This window comes from Canis lupus, chromosome 34 (genome assembly GCF_011100685.1).
Source record: "Canis lupus familiaris isolate Mischka breed German Shepherd chromosome 34, alternate assembly UU_Cfam_GSD_1.0, whole genome shotgun sequence".
In the NCBI taxonomy this organism is placed as follows: domain Eukaryota; kingdom Metazoa; phylum Chordata; class Mammalia; order Carnivora; family Canidae; genus Canis; species Canis lupus.
In genome coordinates, this window is record NC_049255.1 from 36,728,869 (window position 1) to 36,749,723 (window position 20,855).

At 39.1% G+C, this 20,855-nt stretch overlaps 1 protein-coding gene across 1 annotated transcript in view; it reads left to right on the top strand.

Annotated features, from left to right (window-relative positions):
- Positions 1-20,855, top strand: part of FNDC3B (fibronectin type III domain containing 3B) — a 339,739-nt gene that overhangs the window by 177,361 nt on the left and 141,523 nt on the right. Inside the window, exon 4 of the mRNA XM_038583908.1 lies at positions 6,058-6,134. Coding sequence (XP_038439836.1) covers positions 6,058-6,134 — 77 coding nt within the window. The remainder of the gene's footprint in view (positions 1-6,057; positions 6,135-20,855) is intronic.

Below are 20,855 nucleotides of genomic sequence, written 5' to 3' on the forward strand. Positions count from 1 at the left end.
CTGTGGTTTTGATTTGTGTTTCCCTAATGACTAATGGCATTGAACATGTCATACTTGTTGACTGTACATCTTGGGTGAAATGTCTCTTCAAGCCTTTTGCCCGTTTTTAAATTGGGCTTTTTTTTTTTTTTTTTTTTTTGGTAAGAATCTTTTACATACTTCGGATACAGGTCTCTTACAAGATACATGATTTGTAAATATTCTTCCTCCTTCTGTAATTTCTGTATTCACTTTCTTAAAAATGTCCTCTACACGAAAGTTTGTAATTTTGATGAATTCCAGGGTATTTTCCCTTTTTTTTTTTTTTTTTGCTTGTGCTTTTGGTATTATCTCAGAGTCGATTGTCAAATTCAATATCATGAAATGCACCCTGTTTTCTTCTAAGAGTTCTATAGCTTTAGGCCTTATATTCAAGTCTCTGATCCATTTTCAGTTAATTTTTGTATGTGACGACAAATAGAGGCCCAACTTCATTCTTTTTGTCTGTTTGGGGGCATTTGGCAATTCCATATTCATTTCTACCGAAAAGGCCATTGGAATTTTGATGGTTACGTTGCTGCCTCTGTCGGTCACTTTGAGTATATTACCATCCTAACAATATTAAGTCTTCATTCCATGTCTTTATTTAGGTGTTCTGTAGTTGGATTTCTTTTTAATTTATTTCAGGAATAAGATTTTCACACATCCACGCCTTGGTTAAATTTATTTCTAGGTATTCTTTTCGATGCTGTTGTAAATGGGGATTGGTCCTTTTAAATTTCCTTTTCAGGATTGTTCATTGTTGGTATAGAAAAACTCAGTTGACTGATGCGTTGCTGTTGTAACCTGCAAATATACTGAATTCATTTATTAGCTCTAATTTCTTTTATGGATCTGTAGGATTTTCCACATATGGGATTATGTATTGTGAGTACATATAGTTTTATTTCCTCCTTTACAATTTGGATGCCTATCCTCCCCACCCCTCAATTGTTCTGTTGAAGAGTGGTGGTGAAAGTGAGCGTTCTTGTCTTGTTCCTGGTGGTAGGGGGAAAGATTTCTTTACCCATTGAATATGGTGTTAGCTATGGATGCTTATCATTTTTCAACCCACCAAGTCAGAGGTTATCAAAGTGTGGCCCTTGGCCAGCAGCTTGTATATCACCTGAAAACTGGCTAGAAACACTAATACTTGCCACTGGCTCTAGAGTTTAGCCATCTGGATTTTAAGAAACCCTCCAGATGACTCTGGTATACGCTGAAGTTTAAGAACGATTGTGCTCCATCTTTGAGGTTAGGACATGTGTTTTGAAGACCTGCTTTATTTCTTTGTATTCTTTTTAGCTCTCTTGTGAGATTAATCCATGTTGAATAGTTTTTAAAAAATAATAAAAATTAAAAAAAGAATGTCAGAGTTTCCCAAAGTGCCTACACAATCTCCTACCTTGTCTACATGTCTTGTGTCACCATAAATAATTGGAGATTCATTATTAGTTATTCACAGCATTCATCAGAAAACCTCATATTTCATATTCAGTTTTAGATCAACGGCAAACAGCACAAGTACACTTTATTTAGACCATTTATTCTGATAATTACTTTCACTCTAAGTGTCTGCTTACCTGCTACCTATGGACTTATCCTTAGGACTACTGCTGCCACCAGGAATTTCTCCTTCGGCTATTTAGAAAGACACAGTGGTCACTTTTATAGGGTTTATTGGATTTTTGTCACATCATTATTGTGCCTTTGCTTTTTTTGTTGTTGTTTTTTGTTTTACCTTGCTGTTTGTCGTCTCAGCCTCTTTTACATCTTTTTTTGAATAAGATAATATATATTTGTTAATTCTATCCATTTATTCGTGAGAAATACAGAGGGAGAGGCAGAGACACAGGCAGAGGGAGAAGCAGGCTCCTCGCAGGGAGCCCAGTGTGGGACTTGATCCCAGGACCCTGGGATCATGACCTGAGTCAAAGGCAGACGTTCAACCGCTGAGCCACCCAGGGGTCCCTGAATAAGATAATATTTAAATATCAAGATAAGAATGTGATCCATTGCTACTAAGGGCTGTTGTTGAAAATAGCCATTTGAACACACAAGTACTAGTTTGTAGACAGATGAACTATTTATTCACTACTTGTTTACCTATTGGTGAATACTCAGCTTTTTAAAATACCATTTAAAATTGTCCAGAGTTGTGGTGTAATTATTTATTTATAGCTAGTCTTTTTCTAAAGCTGGTTTGAATGATACTTAATACCCCATATTCTGATTTTCCACCCCTTTCAGATTTCTGACTCTCCTTTGTACATTCACCTCAAGTCAGCCTAGGTAACCTTGCTCCCAGAATAGGTGAAAACGCTGAGTTTAGCATCAGAGCCTGGGTTATCTACGTATGTGAGCTCTGAGAGTCACTGGTAGCAGGAGGAAGCACAGAGGGAAATAGGATGTCCTCACTCACAGCCTTGGCAGGAGCTCAGAAGCTCTCCAGGGCCATGTGTGGTCCTAAAAATACAACACTGCTGGGCTTTCCTTCAGCCTCTTTGATGTGGGAGTGAAGTCCTAGCATCCTTGCAGGAATGACTGTTGGTTGACTAAACTGTTCTCCAACCTTTGCTATAAGCAAACCAAAAATCAATTTGTTAACAAATGCTAGCAGAATTTTAAGATGTTAGATGACGTACTTACATATTGCACTTTAATTTTTTAAGGACTATAAGCAATCATAGTTCTTGTTTGTGTCTCACATCTTGTTCAACTAAAAAAAGGAATTCTTGACATTTGAAAGTCATAGGCTAAAACCTGAAATCGATCACATTTCCCAAGGCATTTTTTCATGGAGTTACTTGGCTCTTAGCGAACATTCTGCTTCCATTCTAAAAATCGTGCATGTGACATTTTTCATCTGTCTATGGAAGAGTTCATGTGGTCTCTAGCTGAGCTTGCTTCTTAATTATTTTCTCAAAAAAAAAATCTGACTGTAGTTTGAAGTTATATGTTTGTTTACTTTGGTTTTCAAATTATTTAATCTATGAATGCATTTATCTGTGTAGACCCATCTAGATGTAACACAAGGGTTTAATTAAAGGAGTTTCCAAATGACTCAGAGATTTAAAGTTTTTTTTTCCCCCAAAAAAAAGTTTAATAGTTCAGTGATTTCCCAGTAAAGTCAGAGGTTGGCTTGTTTAAGAAAATTACGTGGCTTCCCCGCCTAACCTATCCAGTATTAGTTTGAACAAGAAGAGAGCATTTTCACCATATTCTAAGAGGCTTATCATTTAAGTCCTGTGTGATTAAAGGGCATCAATTAAAAAATCAAAAGGAACCAAGTAGCCCTAGAAGTTTAGGAAGAGAAGTTTGTTTTAATTAGGGAAGGGTTGTAATAATACCAGAAGGTTCTCAAACGCTAACAGTTGTGCAGAGGCAGTAAACTCACAGTTTTTGAGGTTAAGTACTTAAGAGAAACAGGAACTTCTCATACTACCATTGTGAATGGATTTAATTTTGCTAGCTTTTACACTCCTAGATGCCTGTGGGTGCAGTGGGTTGCTTCAGAAAGGAGAGGAACTTGGGGTTCCAAGGCATAGTTGAGTTTTGGGAGCCATGGCTATATATTTCGCAATGCCCTTTGAAAGGGTTTGATGACGGTGACAAGAGGAAGGGGGAACCAGCATGGTAAAGTCATTTGGCTACTTTTGAAATCAAGGCCAGGAAGAAAACATTTTCTGGCTGTAAATCACTTACTTGTCCTACATGCTTTAAAGCATTTTATACAAATGACTTTAACAGTTTTAGGGGTCATGCCTAGGGTTAAGAGACTGTTTGCCTGGTATATAGTTCGGTGATTAAAAAGCAATACTTTATGGAGATGGAAGCATTTCTGTTCACAGCCTGTACTGTATTTATCGCAGGAGCAAGCTTTGCCTCCTGGGTCGGTATCGTACAAAGTGTACACTTGTTGATTTTATGTATTATAGGAACATGGAGTATTAAAAAAAAATGTACTCAGTGTAATTGTAACAAACAAGAAAAAGCAAAAAGTTGTAAATCAAATGAAAAAAATTGTAAAAATCGCTAACTTTTTCATGAGTGATTGCTGTACCATGCAGTGCTTTAAGCACTTTTGCATGTATTATTGAATTTAATCTTTAAACCCAATTCAGGGGGGTAAGAATTGTCATTCTCATGTGCACCTGTTGAGAAGTGAAGCTCAGAAAGTCTAAATTGTCTAAGGTCACCGAATCCGTATGAATAGTGAGCTGGGGCCTGAAACCCAGGCGGAGGCCTCTGATGCCTACTTATGGAGCCGAGGGCATTGACTCAGGTTTCAGGGAGTGCTAAGGCTGGTGTCCTTGCCTAGGATTCTTTTTTTTCCAGGTGAGTCAAATCAAGTAAAAATGTTTAGTAAACACCTAAATGTCTTGATGGCTGTGGCCAAAATGTTAAGGCTGATGAGAAAGACGGATCTGGAAGATGATTTGGAAAGTGCCTCCGGGGCTGGTGGATGTATCCGTTTAAATCATACTTACAGAGGGAATGGTTTCATGCAATTATCCACTCATGTTGTTGTTGCCTTTTGCTTTAATTGCCTACCACTGTGTTAGCATGTGAGCAACTGCTGTGGTTTTGTGTGTATTAGAGCCTCACAGATAGTTGTTTGGGTGTATTGTCCATGGAGTTGGAGTGAACTCTAGTCATGAGGAGTGTTGCATGAATATTAGCATCTTTTCTGTCCCGCCCCTAGTTTTTTCCCTCCTATACTTGCAGACCTGCTAGTAGGCACCCAGTATCCTTGTCCCTCCACACGCTGCACTGGCTCTCTGCTGCGACATCACACTGGATTGCCCTCTGAGGAGAAAGGTGCATCATGCTTACAGTGTAGATGCAGCACTGGGTGGAGGCATCGGTCTTTTTTTTTTTTTTTTTTGCCAAGGAAAGTGTTGTGTTTTTCTTGGGTTTTGTTACAACCGAACAGTTTTAATCGCCGGCAGCACAACACGCATTAGGAGAAAGCAAATAAACAATACGAGGCACTTGGAGCCAGGAAGTCGCATCTCAGACTAGAAACACAGCTTTGGATTGACACCGGGGCGGTGGGCTTCTAACTAGGGGAGCCAGGCACCCAAATGAAAACCAGTGACCGTGAGGTGCTCGCGCTTCTCAGGAAACCATTTCATCAGAGGGTCATGGGAAGGGTGTTAGAAGTTGATTTTAATGTTATGACCATCAGTTTCTTTGTAATTATTCACTCAGACTGTGTCTTAGATAACTGAGTGCTGCCTTTCTATTCTTTGTTTGCCATAGATGTGTGATTAACATATATTGAATTTAATTTTTTGAAACTAACATCTTGTTCACTGAATGCTTTACTTTGAAATAATCCAGGTAAATTTGACATGAGTATTCTGATATGCCTGATTCTGATAATGCCTAGTTTTAAAACGTGATCTGTTTTTCCCCCTGTCTTATAATGTAAGAGGCATACCAAACTCATTTGGAGTATTTTAAAGGTTTCTTCTGTTTCAAATAGCTGGTATGTTATAGTAACTTATTGAAAATAATTGAAATGAAAATTATAAACCCAAAGTGTACAGGAGCCTTTTAAACCAGAGGAGGGAGATAGATAGATAGATAGATAGATAGATAGATAGATAGATAGATAGATAGCTATAACCAGAGGAGACAAACACATTTAAACATTTGTTTAAGCATTTATTACCAATACATTCTTTTAAAGGCAAAAAAAAAAAATCATTTTGCTGTACTTTGTTAGATGACTCTTAACTGAGCAGCCTTGGTTTATGGAACTTGAGGATCTGGGAATCATTAAATATTTATAAAGATGCTCATAGTTTTGTGTTGTTGGTTTTTTTTTTTTTTTCCTCCTTGACTTATACAGCTGGAGAATTCGTTTTTATCCATGATTTCAATTCTTAGGCATGTGTCCCAATTATTGAAGAGAAAATAGTCAAAGTAATTAATTGTCTTCATTCTTGATAATATTTTTAAAATACCAATAATTATTTTGAGTAATGTGTATTCCTTCAGCTGTTAATGTCTTATTTTTGTCTCTCATAGGACCTGCTGAAGTTCCCATGATGTCACCTAATGGGTCCATTCCTCCCATCCATGTGCCTCCAGGTTATATCTCACAGGTAAACCACTGGACAGGCTTCTCCACTCACTATAAGCACTATCATTGTTCCAAGAGAATATATGCTGAGGCTTCCAAAACTTATTCCAAGGTTCACTGAGTTAGGGTAAGGCGAGAGTTGTCCTCATTTTGGTAGCACCACATGGCCCCTCCCAAGTCTTGCTCTCTTGACTTGTCAGAGAGCCAGAGGGAGAGAAACACAGTAGGCTGTTAGGCAGTCCTCAGCCAAGGTGTGTTCACACTCGGTTGTGCTGTAGAGATTTCCTTCCATCTGTACCACAATTTGTAGGAAAAAAAGAGTTTGTAGACTTAATTGGTAAAATACCAAAGGAGACATTGTTAAAGCAAATAGGGACTACCCTTTATTATTGGAGTCCCATTTCTCTGTACTGTGGCCCCACCTGGGCTTGGTGAATTGCTGAGTATGATGTGAGAACTTGGCTATTTGTACTTCAATTTCTCTGAAATTTGACTTTTTTCCTTAAGTAAAATAGCAATAGCAATTTAAAAAGTAACAACAATTTCAGAGGTACACTGGAAGAATTAAAAAAAATATATTAAATGGTAAACTAGACAAGGTTTCCAGTGTTCAGGGTACCTAGAATGTGGATGTTTGTACATACTTTCATTTTGACCTGTGCTCAGTGTGGAATGTGCACTTCTTTGCCTGTCTTCCTGTACAGCTTCTTTTCCAGGTGCTGGACTATTTTTTTCTCTCCCTGCCCTTTTTTTGTGTGTCTGTGTGTGTGTGATTATAAGGGCATCCTTTACTCCTTAGGAAAAAAAAAAATCAGAAAAGACAGAAGAGAATAGAGAAGAAAATATTTATAATTTTACTACCCACAGAAGAATCATTGCATAAACATTTTTTTGGATTATATCCTTCTGGATTTTTTCCTTTCTATTTTTCCTCTGTCTCTCCACTTTTGAAGTGGTTTAAAAATGTATAATTTTCAGTATTTAATGATTTTGCTAGGGCGAAAAAAATTGGCAGCTGCATAGGAAAATTGCTAAAGTGCAGGCAGGAATCAAAGATTTATCCTTCTCTGATGTTAAAACTTAGCCATTTCTTCACTGTCTAAACCGTAGTGCAGCCACTATAATTTCATTTTTTCCATCCCTACTTCTACGTGAGCCAATTTGACATCTTTCTTTTTCTTTTTCTTTCTTTCTTTCTTTTATTTTTTTTGAATAGTCAAAATGTTGGCCCGTCTCCCCACTGTTGCAAATAAATGACTTGTTTTACACAAGTCTTTGTAAATAAGAATCACTGGAAGGAGAAAGGGTGCAGAGCAGGCCTGTCCAGCCAGGACACGTAATGATGGATCACATTCACGTCACCAGTCAATTAACAGAAAAGAACAAGGAATGTAGAATTCCATTATGTCTCCTGCTCATTTATTTTGAGGAAGTGTTTCATTCCATTGAACCGAGTACAGTTCTCACAATTGTGATAGCAGAAATAACACCTCCTTTTATACTAAAGGCCCATTTAAGGAATAGCAGTTAAAAGTTGGGACATTTCTAGTGAAGAGAAGCTGCAGAGTGCTTTTTTTTTTTTTTTTTTTCTTGTGATTGCATTAATTGCAAAACATTTATTGAGAGTCCTAGGAGAAATAGAGAAGTTTAGGCTGTGGTATATTTCTGATTCTATAAAAACTATTATAGAAAATCCAAGTAAAAGGATTACTAGCAGGACTGTAAACTCACTTTGGTAAAACTGATGATGCAAACATTACATTGTGAAGCACTTTCTCAACTGACAATTAGGGCAGAAAATGCTAGAGGATATTGGAAGAAGAGTAGAAATTGAATAATTTGGATTCTGAGTTGAGAAAAGGGGAAAAAAGCCATGTGTTAAGGCATGTATTCGATTTCATTTAGATGGGTTCCCGGATCAGAAGATGGGCCCAGAGTTAAATGACCTTCCATGGTAGCGCTCCCTCTTTAATGATGTCAGACAGTGAAGTGTCTGTGTCTGTGTAAAACGGATGATTAATTTGGAAGAAGACTGAGAATCTGGTAGAATGTGTGTACAACACCTTTTTAAAGCTCATGGCATGTATCGTTCAAAGAAATGAGGAGGGAGGGGAGCCAAGTGTAAAATGTCTTAGGAGACTTGTTATCACCAAGAGATCTAAGGAGCAAAGTACATTTTGTCATGTAGTTGTGGAAAGAGTCCCCCACACACAAATTCCTCCCAGCCAGATGTATTTGAGAAGTGCCCCATACTAGTCTGTCCCTGTGCCTATCAACTCTGCATTGTATCCCCACAGTTCTTCTGGGTGTACATAGCATCAAAGCAGAATTCAAGTTCTCAAGTATAATGGATGGATCTTTAATAATCAACTTTACTCTCCTTCCTAGGAGAGTAAAGTTTTTTTCTGTTGGCCTACATTGCTACCACCTTAAACTTCTTCTGTCCCTTGGATATATCTGGCCTTTTCTCAACTACCTACTTTTGTACCCATTATTTCCCTCTTCTTGGAATACTCTAGAACTCTTCTTCATCTGAACAGTTCAGTCCCCTTTCTTGTTCAGATGGCCCCCTTCAATGTGACCCTTTCAAGAACCTCCAACACGGAAATGGTGGTTCTGTTTTTTCTACGTCTTTGTTGCTTCATCCCTGTCTCCATCATGAAGTATGATACAGTTTTATATCCATCCTCAAGAACTCCCGGTGCCTCTGGTTTTTTTCTTTTTTTTGCCTCTGGTATTATATCTGAGAATCTAGAATACTGCCTGGTCTATAATCGTAGGTACTTGATAAATGTTTTTAAATGTAAGTGACTGGCCAAGCTGAAATAAAGTAAATATAGCATAGGTTTGCTTCAACGATTTGGAGGTTCAAGTGGAGTAATAAAATGCCTGATAGTTGGAAAAGTAGTAAGATCAGAGGGATGGATACCTACAAGAATGAAATTCTCTGAATGTGGATTTCAGAGAGAAAGGAATGTCAAGACAGTGCAGAAGAGGGAAGTATAGTCTCTTCAACAAATGGTGCTGGGCAACTGGTATACAAGTGCAGAAAAATGAAGTTGGACCTCTACCTCATACCATATTCAAAAATTAAAGCAGGTTATAGATTTAAGTGTGTAAGAGCTAAAACTATATAACTCTAGAAGTAAAATTTCATAATCTTGGATTAGGCAATTGATTCTTAGATATGACACTAAAGGCACAAGCAGCAAAAGAAAAAAATAGATAAATTTGATGCCATCCAAATGAAATTTTAGATGCTCAATCCGAACTTTTTGACACTATCAACAAAGTGCAAAGGGAACTGAAAGTATGGAAGAACATATATGCAAATCATAGATTTCAGAAGGGCCTAGTATTTATATAGGAAATCTTAACTCAAGAATAAAAAGGCAGCCCAATTTAAAAATGAGCGAAGGATCAGAATAGACATCTCTACAAAGAAGATGTGTAAATTGTCAGCATATGAAAGGATGCCGAACATTGTTAACCACCAGGGAAATACCCATCAAAACCACAGTGAAATACACTTCACAGGTACTAAGATGGCTGTAGTTAAGGTTGATGATAACAAGTGTCGACAAGGGTGTGGAAAAATTGGAACTGTTACACACTGCATGTGGCGATATGAAATGGTACAGCTGCTTTGGAAAGAAAAGCATTTGCTCAGAGTTAAATAGATTTATCACATGACTCAGCTCTTCCACTCCTAGGCGTGTACTCAAGAGGAAGGAACACACGTTAACACAAAAACTTTGAGGTGTTCATAGCAGGATTATTCATCATTGCCCCTCAGTGGAAACAACCCAAATGGCCTCAGCTTTATGAATGGATAAACATGATATGATATATATGCATACAATGGAATATTATTCAGCCATGAGAAGGAAGTACTGATAAATCCTAAAATGTTGATGAACCTGGAAAATACTATGCTAAGTGAAAGAAGCTTAGACACGGTATCATTCTTCTTATTTATAATGTCAGGAAGGAGTAAATCCATAGACACTGAAAAGTAGATTAATTATTGCCAGGAGCTGGGGGAGACAGAATGACTGCTAGTGGGTATGGTACTTCTTCAGGAGTGATGAAATTGTTCTGGAACTTAAAATAGTGATGAATGTGAATGGTCATTGAGTTCTGTGAATATACTAAAAACCACTGAATGAGGTACTTTAAAAAGATAGATTTTATGGTATGTAAATTCTATCCCAGTAAAGCTTTTATGAAAGAGAAGGGAAGGGGGGAAGATGGTGACTGGTCCTAGTTATTTATTATGGCACAGCTGGGAAACATGGGCCAGCCTGTGTTGGTGCAGCCTGTGACGGTGGGAGTGACTACTGTGTGTGGTGTGCACTGTGCTTTAGGCTTTCCTTACTTCACTCGTTTTCACCATCTTAACTTCACATATGAGGAAACTGAGGTCCCAAGTAGAACCAGGATTGTGACCTAGGTGTTTCTCAGTTCACAGACTTAGTTTCCTCTGAAATGTGATTTCAGAGTCAGCATCAGAAGCCTTCCTTGATACATATATTTGCTTTGTGACATTACTTTCTGCCAATGCACGGGTGTATGTGTGGCGTGGCTGCTCGTGCATTTCCAGTGCTAAAATACCAGCTGCTCACATATAAATAAGGTGGTCCATCAATGGAAGAAAACTGAAGAGGGAGGCAGGTGAATGATTAAAGATGTGACATTAGTAACACTAATTGGAATCAGTGGAGAAATTCTTGATTATAGCATTCATTAGATAATTTTTAAAAAATATTTTATTTATTTATTCATGAGAGACACAGAGAAAGGCAGAGACACAGGCAGAGGGAGAAGCAGTCTCCATGCAGGGAGCCTGATGCGGGACTTGATCCCGGGACCCCAGGATCATGCCCTAGGCTGAAGGCAGACACTCAACTGCTGAGTCCCCCAGGGGCCCCTCATTAGATAATTTAGTACTGAAAGTGCTTTAAAGACAATTGACCAGTTTGGTCAAATACAAATGTCAATAATGAAGAGATCATCATCTTATAGAAAGATAAACATCTAGCTTTGGAAGACAGCTTTGCACAGTCTGTTTTGGTGTGGGGGGCGGGGGTGGGATTGAGAAGGACTGAAGCCATGGACCTAAAGATACCGTAGACTTGGAGTGGGATGGGAGAGCCATGGGATCTTGTCACTTCGGCTCCGTGGTCTCTGATAGCTCCGGTTTTTAAGTGTTAAAACATGTGCTTTACTTTTTGGTGAGAGGCTGGGAGAGGTCTGAACTTAAGAGAAAATAGAGACTAAAAAAATTTTTTTTTCCCCCAACTATAAAAAGTAGACTTAGATAAGAGGGCATTTAGTCTTATCACTCTCATCAGCATTATTTCTATTCCGTAAAAATGATTGTGAGTGTGATTAGGGTTGAAACCATGGGGTAAGGGCGAGGACTACAACTGGGAAGAATATGGACATTACTTGAAGAGGCCTGCCTTCAAATCCCACCACGTTTCACCATGGCTACGTTCCATGTAGCTTTGACGAATTCTTTTGCCACATACGTAGCAGTAAGGATTCAGAGAAATGTTATGTGAGGTATGTAGTCCACAGTGGGCATTCAGAAAGTGGTAGATACTATTGTGAAGAAGACTGTTAGAACAATTTCGAAGAAAGTTTGGCAGACTCTACCTTCCTCGATGCCTACTGAGATCGCACCGTGTGACGCAAATTTTTCCTTTCGCTGTATACTGGCCATGGTTTTCCTCAGTTTTTTAACCTCCATATTAACTTTATGAATAATTTATATGTAAAAATTTCTTAAGCAGACGCCTTGAGTTTTATTTTCCATGCTTCCTTGGTAATTTACGAAATATCTTTCAGCTGTTACGGGAAAAAATTTCATGTAGACCAAAAGATTTATTTAAGCCCATGAAAAGAAAAAGCGAAATTTTCAAGTTCATGTTCTGTCATTTGGGCAATCACTTTTTTTTTTTCCCAGATTAACTGACATAACTCAAAAACTTCAAATAGTAATCAAAGTTAAGTGTTTTTGTTGTTATGGCACAAGTACACACTTTACCTTGATTCAGTGTTTTGGGGATTTGTTAATGGGTCGGTACCTGTTGAAATTATATATATTTCCTTTCCCTTGACCAGGGAGAGGCAAGAAGATTAATCTGTTGAAAAATGCATTTATATTTTGGTTGATCATTCTCCATTGGGTATTGTTTCAAGAGTTGGCCAGAAATCAGAGCCCCTGTGAAGAAATAATGGGGTCTGTTAGATGGAAGGCGTAGAATGCTTTCCTCCATTTTGCTCAGTGAAGCCAGCTGAGAGCTGTAAATATTAGCCCCAACTGCTTCCCTTTGGTAAATTCCAACCTGGGATTAAACCAGTGCTGGGTTCTACCTTCAGGATTATGAAAACGATGAGCAGAAAGGAGCATAGAGGATTGCCCTGTGCCCTGACAGTTTGAGAATCAGACCCATTTGGTAGCCATCTCTTTCAAGACTTTAAGTCCTTTAGAAGAATAGATTTTTTTTATATATATATAGAAAGTTAGGAAAATTTCCACAACGAAGACTGTGCAGAGTGGTTGGGAGCTTCTGTGGAAAAGATCAGAGAGGATTTATATGTCCATTCTGTGTTAGTTCCATTATTAACAGATTCATGGCAACTTTATTTTTCATTTTATAGCTTATTTTGTCTGAGGAATGAATTACAGACACAGTTGGCAGTGTTACATTAAAGAAATGTAGCAGGGCCGTACCCTCCCTCAAAGCATTGTGTGGGTTTCCTCTTTCTGAGCTTTTTCTTGGTCTCCCAGTTCTGTCTTTTCTCTTGAATTTCTTTCATTTCTGAGAACCTGACATTGTGGCACAGTGTAGGACACAGGATTAACAGGGGGAAATGTGAGCTCGGTGGGCCCTGTGTCCAACCCCTTATGTAATTTTAGGGTTTTGTTTGCTTTTGTTTTTTCTAATTTCCATTTAAATTCTCGTTAGTTAACATTGGCTTGGTGTTAACATTGGTGTAATATTGGTTTCAGGAGTAGAATTTAGTGATTCATCACTTACATATTAGGAGTATTTTCAGGTTATTTATTTGAGTGTTCCCCTTGTTTGTTTACTTGGTAATTGTGGGTCTTTCTCTCCCCCTCCTCCCCCCGTTAACATGTAATGTAAGCTTTACAAGTCCAGGGATCCTATGTGTGCTGTGCATCCCTGGATCTCCAGTTCCTTGAAAGGTGCCCAGCACATAAACAGGCCATTATTGAAATGTGGCCGGCCGGCTGGTGTCATTTTCATCTTGTAGAGAGAAGGGAAAGGAAAATGTGTGAGGATCTCAGGTTCTTTTCTGATCTAAAGTAGATGATTCACCTCTACTGTTTGTAGACCAACTAAGAATACAAGTGAGTTTCCATAAGCAATACCAAAACAGTGTGACTCACTCCCTTGGTGTTTAGCATTCTGTTGACCAGAACACTGTATTTTACTTCAATAGGAAAATGATAATTGATTTTTATCATAATAATATTGAGACGGGAGTGCCCAAGTGGCTCAGTAGATTAAGTGTCTGACTCTGAATTTCAGCTCAGTCATGTTCTCAGGTTGAGGGCTTCAGCCATGTGTTGGGCTCCATGCTCAACAGGGCGTCTGCTTCTCTGCCCCACTGCCTGGGTCCCCTCATTTGCACATACTCTCTCAAATCTTTAAAAAATAATATTGAGACAGTGCCACATGTAGAAATGACTTCTGAATCAATGAGTATTAAATTATGTGCATTATACTACATTTAACTTGATTGCACAATTTGTCTTTCTAAATTAGTCATCCACATATGTCACGTATAACAAATTTTCTTGGAAAAATACCTTTGTTCAACTTGCCGGGTACAAAACTTTAGCAAGGTAGGGGGATTTTATATTCCTGCACACTCTTTGAAATCCATCTGGTTTACTTGAACTTTCATAATGATAGAGTTATTTTGCTGTGATAGATACGATCTGAGTACCATCAGAACAGATTCTTAATCCTTGTGCCATGGAGCCTACTGACAGACTGGAAAGGCATTTTTAACTATAATACGTAAAATTCATAGCTCCAATCTAGAATAATCTATGTTGCCATGAGCATGAGTGTGGTCTGAGATGCTAGAGTGAAGAGATGTGATTAGCTCTCTCTTCTGGGCAGATCCAGAGAGACTTAACAAACACTGACTACCTGCAGGCTACAGTGATATCTTTATTAATATGTTAAAGGCAGCTCAGTTTGGCACAAATTGCACCATCAGATCTCTACTTACTGTTTTGTCTTCTGACACATATTCTGGTCCTTAAAATAGCATTTCCATTGAGTCTGAAATACTCATTTGGTCGATGTTACTGATTGAAACTCTGTAGATGTAACTATTCTCACTTGTCCAGTGTGCTTGTGTGCACATTGGGGGAGGATTAGATTTGATTTTTGATCTTCAAATGTGGTTCTTTTTAGGTTGGTGATAAACAATAAAATATGATAGGAAAAGGCATAGCATTTCCAGAGTACTTGGTTATGAATCTTGACACGTACTTAGCTAGCCTTAGGTTAAGTAACTTAATTGCTCCTAAAGGTACTTCCCCTTGAATCCTTGAGGACTATGATGTTGCCCATGTGAGAGGTTAGAGGTTTGCTGAATGTTATGAGAGTTAAGTTCTGTGCTGAGCACTTTATAAGCCAGTAAATGATATACAAAGGCCAGGAGTTGTTACTGTCACCTTTAATTGTTACACCAAATAAATCCATTTGCCATTTTGCCTTCAGCATCAGTGACAGTGCTGTGTTCGGAGAAGAGGGAGGCCTCCTGCCTGTTAGCAGTGTCTTAAGATGCTTAGCTCTTTCTAAGCAGGGACCTCTGTCTCCCTGTGGGATCCTCACGTTGTGGCAGCTGAGTGTGGTAGGACGGAGCAGGTAGGACCTTGGTTCTTCGGTTCCTGAGGTGTTTCTCAAACCTTTGCTGGGCATCCTCTTTATTTTGGAAGGTCTTAAATTACTGCCGTGTCCTTTCCAACTACAGCAGTCACATGCTTTACCAAAGTTGGTGGGTTAAAGAGATGCTAGAGACGAGGTACCTGTTTCCATCCTTCTCTCTAGCCCTCAGCAGTCTTAGTTATGAGTCACTGGGTAGTTACCCAGAAAAGAGCTAAGTGTGTGTAGTAAAGGACTACGTGTTGATTTCATTTATATGGGCCTTCATTGTGTTTTTTCCGGATTCAATATTTACGTAAGCGTGAGTAGCTTGGCTTGTTTCTCTGCGTATGAAAGTGTTGGCATATACAAAGCCAGCAGAAGAGTGATTACTGTTTATGAGGTTATCTCTTTATACTGGTCACCTCTGGAGCAAGCCCTGTGTGTTTGGTGTTTTCAGCCACAGTTGTAATCATTAAACTTAAGAAGATAGGAAGAAGCAAGTCCAGAGATTTGGGAAATACATTCAGTGCTGCCACCAATTTTTATTGCTTTTACTCTTTTGTGTTATTCACTCTATTAGAAAATGCAGCCTGAAGAGTCAGTGCAAGAAGCAAATGTGGGAGCTGACGCTTTTCGACTCCTGGTTGGCAATGAATAAAATTCCTCGGCTGCATTTGGGACTGAAGTAGAGCTTACATTGGAAATGTACATTTTTCTGTGTCTGTCTTTTGGTAAAATCACACTTAGGTAAAATAAGAGGGTCAGGAATGACAGGTCTGGAATTAACTGGGTTTAGATTAAGTGAAATTTTAGAATAGGTTGTCAGAGACTTACCTGAATTAAGAGAGAACATTTGATAATGAATGTGTAAGTAAGCTTGGTGGACATCAAATCTAAGCAGGGAAGCTACCCACCCACCCTCTTTCTTCCCTCCCTCTCTTCTTGCTCTTTCATTTATTTGTTCCCTTAGCCTTCATCACAAGCCACCTGTGTGTCCAGGTGCCCTTGGGGGACTTGCAGTGGGTGCAAGGGACAGATCCGTAGCCTGTGCTACGGGACAGAAGGCGGGGGCACCCGTCTGGTGGGGGGAGCCTGAGCGGGTGGCTTGCTCAGTCCTCTGTCCCTGTGTTTGCTGTCGCCTGGCCTTTTTCTTTCCTTGTTCACTGCGTGCGTGCTCAGTTCTAGCGGAGACTTCTTCCCTTCCTGGAACGGCCTGGGAACCCATTTCAAGTGTGTTGGCAGCAGTTAGGGATCGAGCTGGTCTGGGTTTCCAGTGTGCAGTCAGCTCAGCGCTCTTGCCCCTGCAGCAGGCCGGCTGGCCGGCCCCACACAGCACCTGGATGCGTGTGGGTTCATGCATGGCCACGTGCATTCTGCTCTGCCCACTTCCTGGATCATCCTTGGCCTTCTGGAACAACCTTTTAAAATTTTTCTTTGTTACCTACCACTGAAGCTCTTCTTTTTGATTGTTGTCACTTCCAACCCAAAAGTAGAAGGGAGACAATTGTTGGAACTGAGGAGTTAATTAAAATTTCCTGTGGAGGACCACCCAGTGGGTTAAGCATCCCACTCTTGATTTTGGCTCAGGTCATGGTCTCAAGGTGGTGAGATGGAGCCTCATGTCAGGCTCCATGCTCAGCAGGGAGTCTGCTGGAGATTCCCCGCCCCCCCCCCCCCCCCCCCCCCCCCCCCCGGTTCTCACTTGTGTTCTCTCTCTCTCTCTCTCAACTAAATGAATAAATCTTTTAAAAAACATTTCCTGGGGAGCATTTTACTTCAGTAAGGGGAATTACTACCTTCCTCCTCTGTGGGCAATGGGAAAAGACGCTCAACACGTAAGTATTATTAAGAGATCTGTTTTAGTTCTTGGGACTCAAAATTGTTCCCTCCCTTCCCCCACTGCTCTCTGACCTTGGGCCAGTTCACTGAACTTTCCTGAGCTTCGTTCCTCTTAATCTCTAAAATGGGGATAACTGGGTATGCGTCACAGGATTGTTGGGAGGACTTAATGAGGTGCTACCTTAGTAGTAGTAATGGCTGGGTAAGATTTTTCTCTCAAGTACCAGTTACTGTCCCAGGGCCTTACCGTGTTTGGCCTTATTCCAGATAAAGCTATTATTATTATTATTATTATTATTTTTTTATTTTTTTTTTTTTTTTTCAGATAAAGGGTATTAAAGCAGAGCAGCAAGTTGTCAGTAAATACTGGTTTGCCTTGAATCCTCTCCCATCTCTTAATCACCTAAGTATTGTTTCCTGTGGTTCGTTATTTAGGTATTTATTTCTCAGCATACCTAACTTCTGTATAATTCTCCACACAATGAAAACTGATCAGATCAGAGTACAGATCAGAATGAAAATTGGGTTCTGCAGCTGAACTAGCTCTATGTTTTAATCATGCCGTGACTTGGTTTCCTGGCGTGCAACAAGGGATGCTGATACCTGCTTGTGTAGGAGTTAAGGACATTAAATGAGATCATCCATGTCAAGCTGCTGGCACCACAGGCCTGTGAGTTTCTTTCTCTTCTCCCTCCCCAAGCTGCTCCCCTGACCACTCTCTTGCTCTTGCCTCCAGGATATGTCATTTTGTTTCAATGGCTTTCTTGGTCCTACATCTAAAAACACTCAGGACACCGTATGTAGGACAAAGATTCTCCCTGTTGTGAACACCTTGTCCTCCAGCCTCTCGTCCTTGTGTCTAGGCCACTGATTTGCAAGAACGCTAGGTACCTAGAAGTTTCTCTGAATATTTACTGAGCAGAGTAAGTGACGTGGTCAAGAATCAAGCCAGCTCGTATTTGCCATCAGGCTCTGATCTATGGTGTGTTAATTTACTAGAGCTACCATAACGGGGTACCACAGACTGGGTGGCTTCAACAATGAAAGTCATTCCCTCACAAGTCTGGAGGCTATATGTTTCTTCTAAGGCCTTCCTCTTTGGCTTGTAGGTGGCCATCGTCCCTTGGTGTTCCCACATGGTCTTCCCCTGCCCTCTGCGTCTCTCCTGATTTGCTACTCCTACAGCAGTCCCAGTCATGTTGGAGGAGGGCCCAGCCACAGAACCTTGTTTTACCTCAATTACCTCTTTAAAGCCCCTGTCTCCCAAGTAGTCACATGCTGAGCTACTGGGGAGTTAGGACTTCAGTGTATGAATTGATGAAGAGTGGGGGTGTTGGTGCACAATTCAGCTCAGAATGGGTGACTGACAAACTAGTGCAGTGATCTTTTCCAAGGCTTTCTGCTTCTCTAGAAAAGATATGTGAGTGACTCTTGTTGAGTCACAGAGCCGGAAAAAAAATCTAAATGAAGGACATTTTGTTGTGATTTGGGGGGGGGGGGGGGGGGGGGGACACACACACAATACTATGTACTGATTTTTGAATAGCATTTACCAGAACTTAGTCTGATATTTGTCTTGATATGATTCTTAGAGTAGATAGATGAGTCCTACCTATTTTTTTTTCTCACTTTTGAAAATCCAGTGCTTAGCTCATAGTATATGTTAGGAAATAATTGAATACAGGTGTGATTTGTCTGCCTCCGGATGTTGTCACAATCTCATTCACTCCAAGAAGCAAATGAATCCGGGGCACCTGGATGGCTCAGTGGGTTAAGCATCTGCCTTTGACTCAGGTCATGATCCAAAGTCAGCGGGGAGTCTGCTTCTCCCTCTCCCTCTGCCCCTTTCCCAAGGCTCATGTTCTCTTTCACTCACACCCTCTCTCTCAAAAAAAAAAATCTTGAGAAAAAGAAAAGCAAATGAATCTGTCTTTTCAGTGGTCCCTTCTGAAGGCACATTTTACCGTCCCAGGATTTTTGGACTGAACTTTTTCAAATGCCTGAATTCTTCTCTAGTACTATTTTTTTATGAACCTAATTTTGAAACAGAGTACTGTTACCAAGATTTCTTGAGTTGCTTATTATTTTGTACATCTTTCTTGCTCCTTGGACTTTCTTATTCTTTGGGGGATCATAGGCATAATTTCTTTAGACATAGATTCAAAACTGAACTTGATAATTGAATATATTGCAGTTTGTGCTATGAAAGAACAACGAACTAAATATTCAGCATATTTTAAAAATTTTTTTCTGATTCTTTTGGAATTAATATTTCATTTCTTAAAATGGTTTTGATGATGAGGTAGGCCTTGACTGGGAAGGGAGCAGATTTCTGTAAGAGTCCCATTATTCATATACATGTAAATAGATGTCTTTCATAAATACCACAGAATAATTTAAGATAATTAAAAATGGGGCTGTCAAGCAGTTTTCATGTATGTAGGCAATTTGTGGTTTTAAAAAGCTACTTGGTTTTCTGACAGGAAACCTATTTTTTTCTGTATGAAGAGTAATTTATGCATCAGATTTATTAATTTTTCGAATTAGTGGCAATACTTATAAAATATAGTGGTAAAAAGCTGATGTTTTAGCTATGCATCTCTTATATCTGTTTTTTTCACCTAGTAGAATCCTTATCTTTGTAAGTGCTTTCTGTTCACCTCATTTTTGAAGTGCTTTAACAAGTCAGAAATTATGATGAAATGAAAATAATTTCTTTTCACTATAACTGTTCCTGTTTCCCAGCCCAGAGTTCTTTATATTTAGTGAGGGCCCTGTTCTTCTTTTACTGTATTGGCTGAGTCTATGTGGTGGGTTGATCATTGGAAGTTTTACAATAATGAAAATAATGAATGTTGCAAGTTTCAAGAAAACAAATACTTGGTTTTTGTGGGCCTTCCAGTATCTAGCACAGGATTGAATCGAAAGCTCCACGAAAGAGGAACATCTGGAATATACCTTACTTTTTTCTTACTAGCCAGTGGCAGGGTGGGGGAGGAGAAAAGACACTATAGAATAATGCATATTTATATCAGATAGTAAGAAAAATCTGTACGTATATGAAAATTATACAAAGTATGCTACCAAATGTCATTTTCATGCCCTGCAGTTTGGATAATACAGAAGATACTAGCATATTCTGCATTAGAATTTCTGATGTCATAGTTTAAGCATCATTTCACATCTACCTTAAATTGACAGCCATGCCTTCATAAATAAGGTTAATGTGATTAGCTTGCCAAAACCCCGAAGAGGTTACATTTATTAAAGAATACATAGAAAACCATATCTTGAGCTTTAGTAAGGAGTATGACTCAGATTCTTAATGTTAAGGAGTTAATACTGCTTTCTTAATGAATTGTTAACATGGTTAATTCTGAAACTATTATGTTAATTGGTTCATTAATAAAGATTTTGTTTTCTTAACATAAAGATGAATAGCTATGAACTCATACGAGACTGTCTTGTACGCACACACACAGACTAACATTGATAAACTTGACATCTTGTATTAAACGGTATTTTAAAAACAAGCTTACAATAATTTTTTTATTAGTTTTAGACATGATTAAGTCATTTTCTTTTGGTCCATAATCAGCCTTCTGAGGTGTAATGAGATATCCATTTCAATATACAAATTTGATTTGCAGTGTTTTTTGGTGATGGTGGTTTTACTGTTTTTTTTTTTTTTTTTTTTTTTTTTTAAAGCAAGCTTCCTTCTCTCTGTTTTTCATGAATAAATAAATTTTTAAAAATCTTAAAAAAAAAAAACAAAAAAAAAAAGATGGGGATGCCTGGGTAACTCAGTAGCTGAGTATCTGCCTTTGGCTCAGGTCATGATCCCGGGATCCTGGGATTGAATCCCACATCGGGCATGGAGCCTGCTTCTCCCTCTGCCCGTGTCTCTGCCTCTCTCTCTGTGTGTCTGTCATGAATAAATAAATTTTTTAAAATCTTAAAAAAAAGGAAAAAAAAAAAAAGCA